Below are 18,796 nucleotides of genomic sequence, written 5' to 3' on the forward strand. Positions count from 1 at the left end.
TGCCCCCCCCCCACACACACACACATGCCATCAGGATGTGGTATTGAAACAGGAACAGCCTCACAGAACATGCCGTGAGTGTAAATCAGATCGATGGCCTTCATTTATTTATATAGCCTTTCCTTTCTTAAACCCCCAGAATCCAATGCTGGGCAGCAAAATCGGTCGCAGAGCAGGAAGTAAACCTAAGGAAGGTTATTATTTTTTTATTTTTTTTTTTCAATAATGCGTCATTAAACTATTTAGTTCTGATGTGAGTTTCGGTGAGCATAGCAGCCACCTCTCGTTAGAAAACGTTGGGGAGTTTCCTTTAGGAATCTGCTGTGTTGCCATGCCCTTAAAGAAACAGGAATGGCCAGATCAGTCTATTTAAGGACAAACTGGTTTGCGTTCAGGATAAAGCCAGAGAATGCTGGGACTTAACAATATCTGGTTCACTCCCTGTCTTGCGGACGTTTCTATTCTGGTGTGCATGTCACGCTGAAAGCAGCTTGTGAAATGATTGTAACCTGGATTTACGGTTGCTGGTTTCATTTTTAGGATGAGTTTAGAGGCGAGTTTTTAAAGCCATAATAGCAGATGGCTGCAGAAGCAGGACGGTCCCTAGCATGAGCAAGTTGAACCGACAAGGCAGATTATGATGGCTTGCTTTAGTTTCATTAATAAACCTTTACAACATCTTACAGTAGATGAATATTTTTAACTTTGGGGTAAAAAGATGTACAACTAGATTTGATTAGATTAGATACATTTTATTAATCCCATAGGGAAATTCTGATACATGCAGCAGCAGAAACGTGAAAAAACAAGGATACAGACTCACAGGACATATAGATAATACAGCCAATCAATCAATCACTCCATCAACCAGTTTATTTTCATGTTTTGTGACAGATAGGGGGCACTGTCATCCCCTTGAACCCTCAGACCAGACACCAGATAAATAATATTCCAAATAATGGATTTATTATAATAATATTGTGCACAAAGCAGCCTCCACTCCACAATTACCATATAGTAATCAATAAACCAATACACAAACAATCCTCCACTCTCCCAGATGCGTTGTCCCCTGCCACCCGACTCAGCTCGTCTGTCTAGGATTTCCCAGAGTCCTTTATAGTCCATGACCCGGACGTGCTTCTCAGCCCTCAGTCCATGTGACTTCCTAGCACTTCCAGGTCAGATCAAAACTCCTCTTTTTCATCCCAGAAGTATGTCATTTCCTCTGACCCTGTGACTTGGACATACTTCCGAGTTATAGGGCAAATAAAAGTCTCTGAGTCTCCCTGCAGCGTCCCCTTGCGGCCCCCATGGTATCCAGCAGGCCTGTGAAGGAAAACTCCAATGTCCATGATGTCCAGCTGGAATTCGGGACACCTCCATGCTGCCGGAAGAGCTCCATCTAGCGGCGTGGGGGTATTGGCCAGGATGAACGGCCGGCCATATCTCACAGTATTTACTTACTTAATGAATAGCAGTGGGCAGAAAAGACCCCCAGTGACACTTCTTAGCATATCATGGTGGAATGAGCCCAAGAGAGCACCTCCTGGAAGGGATTTTCCATGATGGCCATCCAATTTTGCCAGCATCCTCTCTTTCCACAAACACTTCTGGTTTATCCAGGGTTGGCTTTCCTGATAAGTTTGATCTTTTGAGTTCAAGTTGCTTCCCCCAGGTGGCATTTTGTAGCATTGTTTCCTTTATTTTCTTTTAATTTATAACTGATTAAATTTCCACCGGTCCATTGTCAGACCTCATTTTTCACTTAATCCGATTCAGGGTAATGGAGGTGGGTGGATCCCATATTTGAAACATTTTGGTGCAGGTTTGGTGCAGCGTAGAACACCACACAGGCTACTATGAACTGGTAGGACGTTTCCAGTAGTTTGCTGCACACATCACGAAACTGGTGTCTCCTTAGCAAGTCCAGTCAGCTCTGGTCCTTCTTGTCCAGCACCACTGGGGTGTCAGACCAGTACTGTTTTTTTGTTTAAGTGACCCCCTCAGGTCCTTGTAGCTCTGCACCTCATCAACGTCCTCCCCCTGGATGGTGACCCGTCTCAGAGGCTTCTTGGCAGACTGAAAGTCCACCACCAGCTCTGCTGTTTACTTGCAGGAACATTGCAAGAGAATGTCCTCCATGACTTTCCTGTACTTGGACTCATCTCCATTACTAATGCGGCCCGTGATGGACAAATCATCGGGGACAGCTTAGCTGTTATCTAAATAAACGGGCTGGATGGACTGAAAGGTCTCCTCTCGTTTGCCAGATTTCTTCTTATGGTCTATAATTTCTGTAGATGGCAAGCGCTGGTATTGTGTTGTTGTGTGGATGGGGTACAGGAAACAGGGTGCAGGGACAGTCCTCTGAGATACCCCAGTATTAACACACAACCATTTCTGACTCACAGTCCCTCACCCTCACCAACTCCTATCCGTTATTCAGGTGTTCCCTGATCCAGGAGATTGTGGGAGCATCAAGATTCAAGGCCTTGATGGGGGAGAATGGTGTTTAAAAGTACTGGAAAAGTCAAAGAACATGAGCCTGACAAGTGGGAGTAGACTCCGCAGATCGTGGAGATGAGAGCATCGTCCGCACCTACACAGTATGTGTCTACTGGGCAAACTGCAGAGGATCCAGATGTTCTGGTACTGGTGTCGTAGGTGTTTTAGGACCAGCCAACTATTGAATGAATGAATAATCAGTTAGGAGACCCGGGTTCACTTCTAGGGTCCCCCCTGCATGGAGTTTGCATGTTCTCCCCGTGTCTGCGTGGGTTTCCTCCTGGTGCTCCGGTTTCCTCCCACAGTCCAAAGACATGCAGGTTAGGTGGATTGTCGATCCTAAATTGTCCCTGGTGTGTGTGTGTTTGTGTGTGCCCTGCAGTGGGCTGGTGCCCTGCCTGGGGTTTGTTTCCTGCCTTGTGCCCTGTGTTGGCTGGGATTGGCTCCAGCAGACCCCCGTGACCCTGTGTTTGGATTAACGGGTTGGAAAATGGATGGATGGATGGATTACATTTTATTACTAGAAATATTTGTGATACGCCATCTGTTGGAATGACAAACGCAATGCATATGTCTCTGTTATACGCCATTTGAAATGGGATTCGTAAGACCCCTGTTAATGTTTGTGGTGCGACATCTGTTGGAATGACGAATGAAATGCATTTTATTACTACAAATGTTATACGCCATTTAATATGGAATTCAGAAAAGTCATGTTAATATTTGTGAAGCCCCATCTATCAGAATGACAAATGCAATTCACTTTATTACTACAAACGTGATCTGCCATTTATTATGGGATTCATAAAAACCCTGCTAATGTTTGTGAGGTGCCATCTGTTGGAATGACAAATGCAATGCATTTCATTACTACAAATGTTAAATGCCACTTGGTGTAGGATTTGTAAATGCCCTGCTAATATTTGTGAGTCCCCATCTGTTGGAATGGCAAATGCAATGCTTTTTATTACTACAAATGGTATATGCCACTTGGTGTAGGATTAGTAAAAGCCATGTTAATGTTTGTGATGCACCATCTGTTGGAATGTAAGATGATACGTAACTGGACAAACACACAGACAGCCTTTTATTAAGGTGGGTGGTATACTGTGTGTAAGCACAATGTCAAGCACTATATTTGTTTTGTCTTTAAATTTTAAATAAATGTTTAGTCTTCACCTAGATTACAAGTGTCATGGGCATGCTTATTTACAGTTATGCTAAGAATCTCATATTTGCATCATCTTAGGCACACTCACTTATTGCTTAAAATATAATGTCATATATTACTCCAAATTCCACTCGGACTCCATAGAGTTGTAAAAATGCAAATGAACGTTTTTCACTCTGATCCGTTTACCATTCTGATAGCTTGTGAAACTCTTCTTACTCACAGGCTCCCAATTTCTGAGTAAGGGGAAGGTGTGAAATGAACGCGCACTCTTTTTCTACTAAATCTCCCAGTTGTTATTAACATACAAGTCAAGTAGAAACCATGCTGGCTTGACACATGTTTGAGTTTTACCACATTTGTGAACATACTGTGTGCCACTGAAATGTCACTTACAAAAATATTTTCCAGAAGTTGCACGGTAGCCTTCATGAGAAAAAGTACAATTTTGTTGGTAACGACTTAATGGTGTGTGTCTGAACGTCATTTGAACTCGTTTTAAGGTAAAATGTATGCTGACATGTTTGCTCGCTTGTGACCTTTAAATTTAACAAATCAAAATAGGAAATATTGCATTATTATTTCTTGTTGAGTAAAGTTACCCGTGGCAACTGCACTTATGAGTCCTCCTTCCTGTTTGGAATATTTGCCAGGTTGATGTTTGCTGTAATTGTAAAATTCATACTCTGATGTGGAATTTGTAAAAATTAAAGATGCAGGGCAGCTTTCATTCCTGTTGAGCTTGCTAGAGTGAACGTTGCATCATCTCTTTTTTTTCATATGTACGAGTACAAAGTGCTGACTTGATTTTAGAGCTGATATCTAATCTCTGTATTTTCTTGTCTTCATATTTGGTGATTGGTAGTGAAAAGCAAACTCCGCTGAATCTGCGAATGCAAAAATGCTTAGGAGTTTTGGTAAACTTGGTGAAATGCGTTGAAGTCGATGGGGATGGAGACATTACACTCCTTTGGAGTGGATTATAAGAGTGCAAGGAAGTGGCCGTCAACTAAGCTGGACTGATTACTGAGGCCAAAAATGTGAGCTGAGGTGTGAGACAGCAGTGCTAACCACTGCACCACCGTGCCTCCATGAGATAAACTTATAGTCCGAGCCCTTCATCCCTCCCAACATCTCCCGAGTTTCAATCACAAATGCATTGAATTTATTTTATTACTACAAAATGTGATTGAAACTCGGCAGACGCAGAGAGGACAGATCCAACAGATGGCGCCTCGGAAATATGAACACTGCTTTTACGAATCCCATACCAAATGGCAAATAACAGAGACATATGCATTGCGTTTGTCACTCCAACAGATGCTGCATCACAAACTTTTCTTGTTATTATTATTACTATCATTATCAGCAAACACTCCACTGACAAACAGTAATGGACTTTGTGATCAGAGTGCTCAGCTCTAAGAAGAAACTTGTTAGAACATCACCCTTCAAACTCTGAGGTTGTGAGTTCACTGATGCTGTCTGACTCGGAGCAAGTCACTTCACTTGGAAAACAAAAAAGAATGGAACAAACAATCTTAAATGTTGTAAAGTGCCTTGTATAATGGTGTCAGCCAAATAATAAATGGTGTCAATATAATGGATAAAGTTTGATCTGGTGTTGGGCAGGGTCGTGGAGCATCCGTGAAGAGAGATTCACTGATCTTGACTTTGCCAGGGATGCTGCGATCTTCGTGGAGTCATTGGAAGCTCTGATGGGGGCTCTCGAGAGACTGAGTAAGGGGTCTGAGTCTCTGGGCCTGCGAGTGTCCTGATAAAAAACAACACCCAGGCCTTTAATGACCTCTTGGGCACGGCCATCATCAGTGTGTCTGTCTGAGGAGAGAGTGTCGACCTCGTCATCGAGAGGTTTACTGACATTCACGTCTCTGGTGCCTCTTCCTATGAAGTCAGTAGACAGATTGGGAGAGCATGGGGGGTCATGAGGTTACTGGAAAGGGGTGTGTGTGTCTCTCTCCCGATATCTGCAAAAGGACGAAGGTCTTTAGAGTCCTGGTGCTTCCTGTTTATGAGACACGGATGCTATCCAGTAACCTGAGATGAAGACTGGGTTTCTTCAGTACTGTGTCTCTTCAGAGAATCCTTTGGGACCACTGGTTAGACTTTGTGTTGCTCACGGGGTCCCAAATGAGGCACATTACCTGCATTGTGAAGGAGCACCAGTTGTTCCCTGACAGTGATACAGCTCACGAAACCCACACTGTTGAAGCCCTGAACAAGCTGGACCACTGCCAAGGGGGTCACCCACGTAACACCTGGCTGCGGCAGATAGATGGTCATTTCTGGAGGGTGGGACTGGACTGCACATCTGCCTAGGGGGGTTTCCAACTGGGATCCTGAGATGTTTCATCGTATGGTGGGTGCAGCAACACACTGTACCAGTGCATGTTCCCCAACCTGACCTAACAATATAATTTAAATTAACATTTACCACATTTTTTTTTTTTTTTGCAGGGAAAACATCAAGCTGGAAGATCAAAGTGAGGAGGAGTCCGAAACTAGAGTTGTCGATCAGGAGGAAGAAGCCCACACTGTGGAGGAGGCGAGTGGGGTAGACGATGCACTAATGGGAAGCCCCAACGGACTCCATGACACCAGCCAGGGACCGGATGGAAATGTTAATGGAGGAATCCGACTGCCCAACGGTAAACTGAAGTGTGACATCTGTGGCATTGTTTGCATTGGGCCCAATGTGCTTATGGTTCATAAGAGAAGCCACACTGGTAAGCAACCAGTAAATAAAACACACCACCACCACCCCCTAATTCTCTCAGTTTTCCTTAATTGTAATACAGGCTGCTTTGGCCGCTTCCATAAATTACAATGTAATTGTGGATGCCGCTTCCATGAAACACAATCTCCTTCTCTGATACTTTGACCTGGAAGTCATAGAGGAGCTCCTTCTGTCACCAACTCCATGCTTACTCCATACTTCATTGATAGATACAGTATAACATTGACTTGTAGGATTTCATTCATACGGGTCATTTATATTTATTTGGCCTCAAGTTATATATTCATTTATATTAATTTGCCATCATAAATATATTTAGCAAAATTAAGCAGCATAGACCCATTTACAAAATCTAATGCTGGTGAAGTTCTTAGCATTTAGCGTCTAACTAAATGACTGACTAATAATCGATACATCAATGCATTTTCTTATCAATGTATCTGGTTCAGCCTATCAATGATTAATAATGCCAAATGCAACTGTTAATTAATAATGAACTTTTACGATAAAATAACCCAAACCAGATCACCGATCCTAATTCTTAGGCTGCTCTTTCCATTTCAAGGTCACAGGTAGCCAGAGCCCACCCCGAACGTCTCTATGCCAAGGCAGGAATTCATAGGACTTTCACTTTTAACTCTCATACAGAAAGTTCGTTTAATTGGCAGCACAATATGGCAGTGGCTGGCGCTGCTGCCCCCCTCCTCCTCCAGAGTCCTTGGTCGCGTGATGCTCTCATTACAGCTCGAGACCCCCGTGACCCTGTGTTCAGATTCAGTGGGTTGAAAAATGGATGGATGGATGATTTTAAATAAAATGAGTTCATGGAAAACTTTAATTTTCCTACATATGATTTCCTTTTTTTGTTTTGTGTCCTCCTTCACCGTAAGCTGTCGTCTATGGTGGGGGGAGTGAAAGCTTTAGATTCGTCCAAAATTTCTTTCTCTGGTTGTCGACGGATCTCGATGTTTTAGGGTCTCCTATACCGAAAACGTTGATATCTCGTTGATGGGCGGGTGTGTGTCACAGCACCGTCTAGAGCTAAAACGGCTGGACGGCAAAGCACCAAACTCGAAACATAAGCCTTGTCAAAGCTAGGGGTCGCTGTCGCCCCGTTAACCTCAACAGACAGACGCTCTGGACATCGAGTAAAAGTACCAAGAAGTATTTTAATTACTTTTCTTGAACCACACCCACAATAGCACAGATAAATAATTTCAACGATATAAAATTCTCTCTCCAACTCTCCTCCACACCTCCCAGTAAGCTTTGTCCACCTTCACCTGACTCCGGCTCGCTTGCTGGGTTCCCTTTATATAGTCCTTGACCCGGAAGTGCTTCTGTCCCATGTGATTTGCTAGCACTTCTGGGTCAGATGGAGAACTGTTTTTTTTCTTTGTACTTCGGAGCTTCCGTCCTTCTGACTTGTGAGTACTTCTGGGCTATGGATGAGGCATGGCTCCTTCCAGTCCTTTTACAGTTCCTCCTGGCGGCTCCCAACGGGGCTGAGAAACCGAATTCCAAGTCTCAGGATGCCCTGCAGGAATCCGGGGCACCGCTACATTGCATGGGAGCTGCCATCTAGTGTTTTGGGGGGAGGCACTGTCCAAAAATATCTGCCTTCCCCCATCTTCCCATCCTTTTGGTATCCTGGCCATCCATCACAGCCTGTTATGAGATTAGTTTTGGAGCCAAATAGTGTAAGAGAAAGAGGCCCTCTGGAGGAACCCTCAATTCTGTAATTTCGTAATTCTGCAATGAATTATGAATTCCTCTCATCAGTTGTCAACGTAATTTTCAGAATCAGAAAGATCAACATCAGAGCGGTAAATAATTATTGAAACGTTATAGAGTAGTTCGGCTAACTTGGATTCTACAGCACAAAGCCTACTGACACTCACGTCCGAATTTTTTAATCATAAGTGAACGTTACAAGTAATAGTTTTACAAAGTGAAATTATTTTCCAGTTTATTATCGTTTCTAGTCCTGTTACATCTTAGATTTACAATTATGGACTTAACGGTTTTACCGTTTATTGCTCTACAGCTTTGTTTGTTTCATAGTTAATTTAATGTTTTTTACGTTGCTTTTCCCATTTTTCTTTCCTCACCTCACTGAGTTTTTTTTTAAGTGCAAGGATTGGATTTAGTACGTTGATTTGTAGTTTTCGATCCATCAGTGAGATTTTGTGTTTTTCTTTTAGCGTTTCTTTGCCATTTTTGTTTGCTTACGACTTCCACCAGTTCTGTGTCTGTTTCCTTGGCTATGACGCGCATGTGCACAGATCGTGACTTCATTGAGGTGACGGAATAAAAGGTCATGAGACAATTGGGACTACGGATTAACATCTCATTCAAAGGATGGCAAAATTTTTATAGCCCGGGAACTGCAGATTAGATCCCTTATTGGTATGTGAGGTCCAAAACACAATGCATTCCTTATACTTCGTCTCTACATCCTACAGTATATGCATTGCAATTCTAGATGGGCATTCATTGGGTTGTCAGCTCTCATGGCCTTAGAGCCCGTTGATACAGCTAAAGACAAAAATCATACTCGTCGGAGTTGCCGTGGACTAGTTGGCGTGAGTCGCTTGGCATATCGCACTACATGACCAACTTAACAGGAGTGCGCCACCGACTCGCCAAGATTACTGAAAAATACTGGAAAAGTCCTCTAAGGTGACATAGCCTAGATGAAGTTCCTTACTCTTAGGCTTCGTCTTTCTGCTTTCTAACATAGGGAGACAAAAGGGAGATGATTGGATGTATTGAAAACAATGATAGCAAATATCTTGTTAATGATAATGGTGTGCCATTCTAGTGCTTTGTTATCGGAAAACTTCTGTACCAACAGAAAGCCATGCTGAGGAAGGAGTAATGAATGGAATTTTTAATACAGGACTAAACTGCATTAAATCAGAAATACACTTTAGTTATTATTACAGGGGTGCACAACTTCGGTCCTGGAGGGCCACAGTGGCTGCAGGTGTCTGCCATGTTAGGCTCTTCTAGCGTTGATTTTTTTCCTTTCCAAGGATATCATCCAAATGATTTTGATGTCTAAAACAGAAAAAATTTCAGTCTGTCACATTTTTCTCCTAAATGTGTGCGTGTGATGAATCCACACAGCAGTGTACATGGAAACAACTGAGACGGAGAACTGCTGGCTCCTTTGTCATCTTGTATAGTAACGTCTATGCATGGAAGTGTGTGTGTGTCTGTCTGTCCATCCCGGAAGTGAGAGGTGGAGTCGGGGTAAGGGCTCCGCCTCTGAGGAAACAGAAAACTCGCTTAGCCACTAATAAAACAAGCGAGGCGAGCACGTCAGCAAAACGAAACCTCCAAAGAAAGACAAAGTCGCTGAGCCGCTAACACAGAAGCGAGGCGAGCACATCGACAAAACGAAACCTCCAAAGAAAGAGACCCTCGTTTAACCGCTAATACAGAAGCGAGGCGAACACATCGACACAGAAACCTCCAAAGAAAGAGACCCTCGTTTAACCGCTAACACAGAAGCGAGGCGAACACATCGACAAAACAAAACCTCCAAAGTAAGAGACCCTCGCTTAGCTGCTAATACAGAAGCGAGGCGAACACATCGACAAAACGAAACCTCCAAAGAAAGAGACCCTCGTTTAACCGCTAATACAGAAGCGAGGCGAGCACATCGACAAAACGAAACCTCCAAAGAAAGAGACCCTCGTTTAACCGCTAATACAGAAGCGAGGCGAGCACATTGACAAAACGAAACCTCCAAAGTAAGAGACCCTCGTTTAACCGCTAATACAGAAGCGAGGCGAACACATCGACAAAACGAAACCTCCAAAGAAAGAGACCCTCGTTTAACCGCTAATACAGAAGCGAGGCGAACACATCGACAAAACGAAACCTCCAAAGAAAGAGACCCTCGCTTGCTAACACAGAACCGAGGCGAGCACATCGACAAAACGAAACCTCCAAAGAAAGAGACCCTCGTTTAACCGCTAATACAGAAGCGAGGCGAACACATCGACAAAACGAAACCTCCAAAGAAAGAGACCCTTGCTTAGCCGCTAATACAGAAGCGAGGCGAACGCTCGACAAAACGAAACCTCCAAAGAAAGAGACCCTCGTTTATCCGCTAATACAGAAGCGAGGCGAGCACATCGACAAAACGAAACCTCCAAAGTAAGAGACCCTTGTTTATCCGCTAATACAGATACCAGGCGAGCACATCGACAAAACGAAACCTCCAAAGAAAGAGACCCTCGTTTAACCGCTAATACAGAAGCGAGGCGAACACATCGACAAAACGAAACCTCCAAAGAAAGAGACCCTCGCTTAGCTGCTAATACAGAAGCAAGGTGAACACATCGACAAAATGAAACCTCCAAAGAAAGAGACCCTCGTTTAGCCGCTAACACAGAAGCGAGGCGAGCACATCGACAAAACGAAACCTCCAAAGTAAGAGACCCTCGCTTAGCTGCTAATACAGAAGCGAGGCGAACACATCGACAAAACGAAACCTCCAAAGAAAGAGACCCTCGTTTAACCGCTAATACAGAAGCGAGGCGAGCACATCGACAAAATGAAACCTCCAAAGAAAGAGACCCTCGCTTAGCCGCTAATACAGAAACGAGACGAACACATTGACAAAACAGGATCCCTCTTACTTTTCCTCCTGACACTAATACACAAGCGAGGCGAGTACGCCGGCAAAATGAAACCTGCGAAGAAAGACAAAGTCACTTAGCCGCTAATACACAAGCGATGAGAGCACATGGACAAAACGAATCCTCCTAGGAGAGAGACGCCCAGAGTAGTTCCTTTCAATTACCTGACATCTCTACATTTCAATTTTTTTTTCTGCCGATTTCAGTAGTTTCTAAGACCCCGGGCACAGCCTTACACAGCTAGTTTACTAATAAGGAGCCATTAAAATGTGAATGTGGCTGTTTAAGACGGAAATAAGCAATTAACGGTGGGCAACCTTAAAAAGCGAGACCACTAAAATGAAGCACATCAAAATGTCACTTGAGCAATAAGGGCTTCATCAGCAATAAATGACTCCTCATTAAGAAACTGGGCTGGAACAAAACTGTGGCCCTCCAGGACCGATGCTGCCCATCCCTGTATTATCCATCTAGCCATCCATTATCCAACCCGCTATACCCTAACTACAGGGTCACGGGGGTCTGCTGGAGCCAATCCCAGCAAACATAGGGCGCAAGGCAGGAAACAAACCCTGGGCAGGGTGCCAGGCCACCGCAGGGCGCACACACTAGGGACAATTTCGAATCGCCAATGCACCTAACCTTCATGTCTTTGAACTGTGGGAGGAAACCGGAGGAAACCCCCTGTATTATCATGTAACCCAATACTGAAAATCAGCATCTTTAACGTATGCCACACAAAGTAAAGGCACATTATGTCAGTATTTTTAAAAGAAATAATGTATCCATGCATCCATCCAACCTACTTATTTATTCAGGGCAGGATCACAGGGAGGCTGGAGCCCATCCCAGTAACCATTGGACGCAAGGCAGGAACAATCCCGGGTTTGGAGGGGTGCCAGTCCATCACACGGGGACTCAGTAGAGCCTGTTCAACAACATCACCTGTGCGTCTTTATAACATCTCGATTTACTAAGAAGGCAGTTAAACATAATGACCACACCATTAGCAATGACTTAAACATAATGAAGGCAGCAGCACAAATATATATATATATTTTTTTTAAATTAAACTATCAAAGGAAGTGGCTTCCAGGACTGTCTGTAACATGGAGGGATTACTTGATGTGCGGTAACAGGAAACTTAGGTAACTGCTGTAGCTTATCTGCTTTGGTATCTGGGGCAAAGGGACTCCATTTCTATTTATTCTCCAACTGTTTCTTCAGAAGCAACATTCTGTTGTTGCGAATCTTTTTCAAAACTACTTTTTCAGAAAAAGTGTTTCAAAGAGAAAGGTCACAGTGTGAGTTAAACTGTAAAAGTGCTTATTAATATATTCATATATTGTCAACTGTCTACTACATTTATATATCTGCATTCAGCTTGTGGGGCCGCATAGCGTGTCCTTGTCAAAATGAGTCAAATGCTGTAAATGTGTTTTTTTTTTTTTTGTTGTTTTTTGTTTTTTTTAAATAAAGCTATTTTTCAGATTTGTTCATTTTTAAATATGGCCTGTTTCAATATTTTTCTATGTGTTTATGATTCGTTTAGTAGCTGTTGAATTTAATCCAAATCTAATTGCCTTTCTCTCTTATTTTATACTAGCTGATCCACTCCCAGCCTGAATGCCTCTTCCTACACGTTTTTATTTTTCAAACTGGCAGCATCTGACTTCTTCTTTTTGCCTTTTTTTTTTGGCTCCATTTTAGGTGAAAGACCATTCCACTGCAATCAATGTGGTGCTTCATTCACTCAGAAAGGAAACTTGCTGAGACACATTAAGCTTCACACGGGAGAGAAACCCTTCAAGTGCCCGTTCTGCAGCTACGCGTGCCGGCGACGGGATGCACTTACTGGGCACCTCAGGACTCACTCAGGTCAGCTGGAGTTTCTGTGTAATGTGCGGAGGTTTGGGAATTAGAAACATGCAGTCAATCCTGGGTGTTCCTACAAATGTTGCCCTTAAAATAGAAGATATTGCTGCAGGTTTTGTTTGTCTTTTGCAGTCTTGTGCTGATTTACAGCCGACTGAGCGGAGGCTATTCATACATTTGGCCGAGTGCCATAGGATAACAATATAGGATGGCGATGTTTCAGTGATTTTCCAAAAACACCCACACTTGTAAATCTTTCATTATTTTTATTATTATTTTACGGGGTCTCGTAGCTTTTCCGACTCTTGGAGGGTCCTTTAAGTTTTAGTTTTCATTTTTTAATTGCTGTTGCTATCTAAGACACCAATCAAACGTGGGGCACACACACTCATACAGGAAGCTACCTTCACTCACGCCAGGCCAGTTTAGAACTGGACATTGACCTAAAACACAAACACACACATCTTTGAGATTTAGGAGGAGACCTAGAGTAGCCCAAGAGAAATACACACTGATACTGAGAAAATGTACCGACTCCATATAGACTAAGGCCACACATAATATGGTAACCCAGGCAGCCATGATGCTACCCTGCTGCACAGATATGTGTGTATCTCTGCCACTTTGCATAATTACAGTGTTTTAAAATAGTTCAGTGACATATTAATTACTAGCCACACCACCTGTCAAAGACAGGTAATGGAATAATTTAAATTTATATTCGTTATTTCTTGCCCTGCGCACGTACTTTCAAATAGGCTCCCATCTCTTGAGCGCGTTAACCATTAAGCCAGCTTCTCAGACTCTGTCATTTTCAAGGTGTCTGTCTCCATTTTTAGTATTTGTCATCTTTAATGGTGGCTGTTAGCACTGGTAAGACCTCATCTGGGGTACTGTGTACAGTAATCCCTCGCTATATCGCACTTCGACTTTTTAACGTGGATTTTTCGCTTGGACATTACAATGGGTCTTTTTACTTCTGGTACATGCTTCCTCAGTTGGTCTGCCGAGTTGATTTCATACAAGGGACGCTATTGGCGGATGGCTGAGAAGCTACCCAATCAGAAGCATGCACTTAAGTTCCTGTGTGCTGATTGGCTCAGCGACAGAGTGTCGAATTCGATTCCGCTGCGTTAACCAGGAAGTCTCGTCTCGCTCCTTCAGCATCAACGTGTTTCGCTGTGCAAAGAGTTAACTTTTGTGCATTTTCTTGCAGAGGGATAAGAGAATACAAAGGGTTTATGCTGTATAACTGTGTGGGAAATGTTTATAATAGAGTGTGGGAGAGTTTATAAGGGCTTAAAATATATCAAAATAACCATATGAATATATGGTTTTTACTTTGCGGATTTTCACCTTTTCGTTGGGGTTTGGTTCTGGAACATAACCCCCGTGATAGGTGAGGGATGACTGTACATTTTTAATCTCCAGGTTACATACAGAAAGAACATAGCAGGGTATCCTTCAATAAGGGCGCGTAAATAAAGGCGAGCTTCAAAAGGGCGACCTCAATTGGGCGCAGCGAATAAAGGCAAACGCGACGAAATTATTACAAAGAAAATTTATTAGATAAAGGCAATGATTGAACGTATAAAAAGGCGAAAGCAAGAATATTAAAACCTCCAATTAATGAATGCACGAACTTGTAACGAACTATTTCTAAAGCTCTCTATATTTCGTGGTTTTCTGCTCTTACTCATTGTTGTGTTACACTTGAAGCTGTAGATTATGTGCAATGTCACGTAGATATCCGAGTTGCGGTCTATTAGCATAATCAAGGACAATTGATTTAATTCGCTCCACTATTGCTCTCCTTGTTTCGATCTTCGCCACATCTGGAACATGGTTGTGAGTAGATGGTCTCTTGACGAATAATCCATTTTTGGGATGACAGCGAGACGAACATTTTCCAATCCTATATTCCGTGCATTTCCAGATGTGTTTCCCATTGATAGTTTTCTCCATTCTGAATGTGTAGCCTTCGACTACGAGTAGATCTGCACCTTTGTTGCTCTTCACATATTTCAGAGCCATTTGAACTAAATTATCTACGAACGCCTTTACTCGCCGCGCCCAATTGAGGGCGCCCTTTTGAAGCTCGCCTTTTTGTGCGCGCCCTTATTGAATAGAGCCCATAGCAGCACTGGAAAAAGTCCAGAGAAGAGCGACTAGGCTGAGTCCAGGACTACAGAGGATGAGTTTATGAAGAAAGATTAAAAGAGCTGAGCCTTAATAGTTTAAGAAAAAGGAGAAGAAAAAGAAACCTGAGTGAAGTGTTTAAAATGATAAAGGGAATGAGTCCAGCGGATCGAGACTGTAATGAGTTCATCAAGAACACAGGGACACCGTTAAGGGGAAACTTAAGGGGAAGTTTCGCTTCACACAGAGAATCACGGACACATAGAATAAGTGACCAAGTAGTATGGGACTTTTAGGGACCTTCAAAACTAGACGTGGTGTTATTTTGGAAGAATTAAGTGGATAGGACTGGCGAGCTTTGTTGGGCTGAATGGCCTGTTCTCGTCTCTTCCCTCACGTGTTTCACTCTAATATTTTCTTTTTTGTCGTGTCACCAAATTCAAACTGATCAATCAAATCAAAGCCCAACTGACCAATCACGTTGCACAGAGGGACTGGACACAAAGAAAGTAGTCTTTGATTATATAGTACGTTAAGAGACTAGTGTGGCATTTAACTGTTCAAACGGCAAAATCCACAAAATAAAACACTTTTGCCATCAATGCATGAAAAACTTTCTGCTGCAGGTTATGTTCTCCATTACAGAAATCACTGGGGAAAGCAGCCATTTAAACGAGTTAAGCAGATAATCTTGCTATCAAGTTACAATGGTTTACAGTAGGATATTGAAATATTTCATGATACAAAGCCCAGGTGTAAATCTTTTGTTACTCAGTTTGCTGTTTTATTTTGCAAATGCCAAAGTGTAAAGCCTGGCAGAGAGTGGGCTTCATTCAGAATGTAATACAAACTCACTACAAGCAAGCATTCATACGGTGTGTCCAGGTGAATGGAAAGATGGCAAATCAATTAGGCTTCCGGTGTTTGACAGCTAAGTCAGTGCCAGGTTGGTGTTCAGTACAACTGATCTAACTGAGGAGTCCAGAAGAGTCAAATTTTATAATTTTTTCAATTACGACGGAACCTGTGAAATGAGGATTCTAAATACGATGGAGTGGGTAGTAAAATGCCATAGAGCAGTTGTGGCCCTTGAGTTTAGATTTCAGTTTTGGTTCTTATGAAGTCTTCCCAAGCTGATTCAGGTCAGGTCAGGTTGTGGAGCCTGCACTGGTACAGCACGTTGCTGCACCCACCATACGACAACAAAGCTTGGAATCCTGGTTGGCAACAAAGGCAGACACGCGGTCCAGTCCCACCCTCCGGAAATGACCATCTGTCTGCCTCAGCCAGGGTGTCCCCTGGGCCTGGTCCAGCCACACTGGTCCTCGACAATCGAGAATCCTGCAAACCAGATCACCCTCAGATGTCACACTTCAGTTTACCGTTGGGCACTCGGACTCCTCCATTAACGTGTCATGGAGTCCATTGGGGCTTCCCATTAGAGCATCATCTACCCCACTGGCCTCCTCCACAGTGAGGGCTTCTTCTTCTTCCACCTGATCGAGGATTCTAGTTTCGGAGTCCTCCTCACTTAGATCTTCCTGCTTAATGTTTTTCACTGCATAAAAATGTGGTAAACGTTAATTTAAATTCTATTGTCAGGTCAGGTCAGGTTGGGGAGCATGCACTGGTACAGTGTGTTGCTGCACCCACCATACAATGAAACACCTCAGGATCCCAGATAGCAAACCCCTTAGGCAAACGTGTGGTCCAGTGCCACCCTCCGGAAATGACCATCTGTCCGCCTCAGCCAGGGTGTCCCCTGGGCCTGGTCCAGCCACACTGGTCCTCGACAATCGAGAATCCTGCAAACCAGATCACCCTCAGATGTCACACTCCAGTTTACCGTTGGGCACTCAGACTCCTCCATTAACGTGTCATGGAGTCCATTGGGGCTTCCCATTAGAGCATCATCTACCCCACTGGCCTCCTCCACAGTGAGGGCTTCTTCTTCTTCCACCTGATCGAGGATTCTAGTTTCGGAGTCCTCCTCACTTAGATCTTCCTGCTTAATGTTTTTCACTGCATAAAAATGTGGTAAACGTTAATTTAAATTCTATTGTCAGGTCAGGTCAGGTTGGGGAGCATGCACTGGTACAGTGTGTTGCTGCACCCACCATACAATGAAACACCTCAGGATCCCAGATAGCAAACCCCTTAGGCAAACGTGTGGTCCAGTGCCACCCTCCGGAAATGACCCTCTATTTGCTACAACCAGGTATTACATGGGCGTCCCCTTGGCCTGGTCCAGCTGCTTGGGTCCTCAAAAGCGAGGGTCCTGCGAGTCATGGCCGTAGTGCCGTAACTGACACTCTCTCACAGTGCTGGTCATGTGCCTCATTCGGTACTCCGTGAGCAACACAAAGCCAAACCAGCGGCCCCCAAGGACCCTCTGAAGCGACACACAGAAAGGAGTCCAGTCTTCAACTCAGGTCACTGGTTAGCGTCCATGTCTCACAAACAGGAAGCACCAGGACTCTAAGGACTTGGACCTTTGTCCTTTTGCAGAGATATCAGTACCAATATCTATCCAGGGTGATTGTTCCGTGTAATTTACTGAAATGCTGATGTATAGATTTATATGTGGCCGAGGTCTCCAGGACTCTGACTGTGTCTGGCTCATCTCTGACTCCTTTTCTACTGTCCGGCCGTGGGTCAACAATGAACTGATGGACAGATGTTGTTTTTCATTTCTGTTGATTAGTTTCTACTTTTGTTTTTCATGTGTATGAAGAAAGCAGTGTCCTCATATGTGATAGTGAGGGGGTGTCATCTATTCTTGCGTGCTGTGCAAGAACAACGAGGTTTGAACTGTTGTGTTGTACTTCTGAGGCGGCCATGATAGACTGGCCATCGAGCTCCGAGAAGAGGATTTCTTGTCTTCTGCTTTGTGCGTTGTATTTACCCCGTTTTTTGACACCTATTGCACTTCCAACCTTTTTTTCCAACCGAATAACTCCTGTCCTTGCCATGTGCTGCACAATCTTATCATTTAATATTTCCTTCCTGGTGAGCTTTGTTGGGCTGAATGGCCTGTTCTCGCCTAGAGTGTTCTAATGTTCTTCCATTAATTTTCCTGTGATGCACGTTAAACTTACTGGCCTATAGTTGCTTGGATCTGCCCTGTCACCTTTTATATATAATGGGGTGATATTTGCTGTTTTCTGGTCCTACAGAATCTCCCCAGTGCACAATGACTTCCTAAAGGGTGTCAAGGGTTTATATCTGTACTCACAAGCCTCTTTAAGAACTCAAGGGTAAATATTATATTATAATGGCTATTATTGCTTGTAATAATCTGTAACATCTGCAGCAGTGAAAAGACAACTCCGTGATGCTGGCCTACGCGGCACAATTTCAAAGACAAAGCCATATGTGAAACTGGCAAATAAAAGGAAAAGGTTAAAAATGGACGAAAGGCTGGAAAAACGTCCTGTTATGGTCAGCATCCTGCAGTCATCTTGTGTTTGTTGCAGGTGGCCCTGGGACTTGGTGTGTATTTAATGGAGAAGCCAAGTGAGGACCTGTAAGGCGTTTTGTTTCTCACGCTCTCATGCCCTTTATCCTCTTATGCCTTCCCCTTCTGGTTCAATCCCAGTTCGGTTCACTCTGCCCTCGTCTCTCAGGGCACCTTAGTACACCCTCCCTAAATTCTTGTGTCTCACAATGTTGATTATGTGTAAAAATCTT

General features: G+C 43.5%; 1 protein-coding gene across 6 annotated transcripts in view; it reads left to right on the forward strand.

Moving 5' to 3' along the window:
• The window catches only part of ikzf2 (IKAROS family zinc finger 2), a 188,007-nt gene that overhangs the window by 109,065 nt on the left and 60,146 nt on the right, over window positions 1-18,796 (forward strand). For all 6 annotated transcript variants that reach the window (XM_039755344.1, XM_039755345.1, XM_039755343.1 and 3 more), the window contains 2 exons: window positions 6,158-6,348; window positions 12,803-12,970. In XM_039755344.1, coding sequence (XP_039611278.1) covers window positions 6,270-6,348; window positions 12,803-12,970 — 247 coding nt within the window. In that variant the 5' untranslated portion in view covers window positions 6,158-6,269. The remainder of the gene's footprint in view (window positions 1-6,157; window positions 6,349-12,802; window positions 12,971-18,796) is intronic.

The sequence above is a fragment of the Polypterus senegalus genome, chromosome 6 (genome assembly GCF_016835505.1).
Source record: "Polypterus senegalus isolate Bchr_013 chromosome 6, ASM1683550v1, whole genome shotgun sequence".
Taxonomy (NCBI): domain Eukaryota; kingdom Metazoa; phylum Chordata; class Cladistia; order Polypteriformes; family Polypteridae; genus Polypterus; species Polypterus senegalus.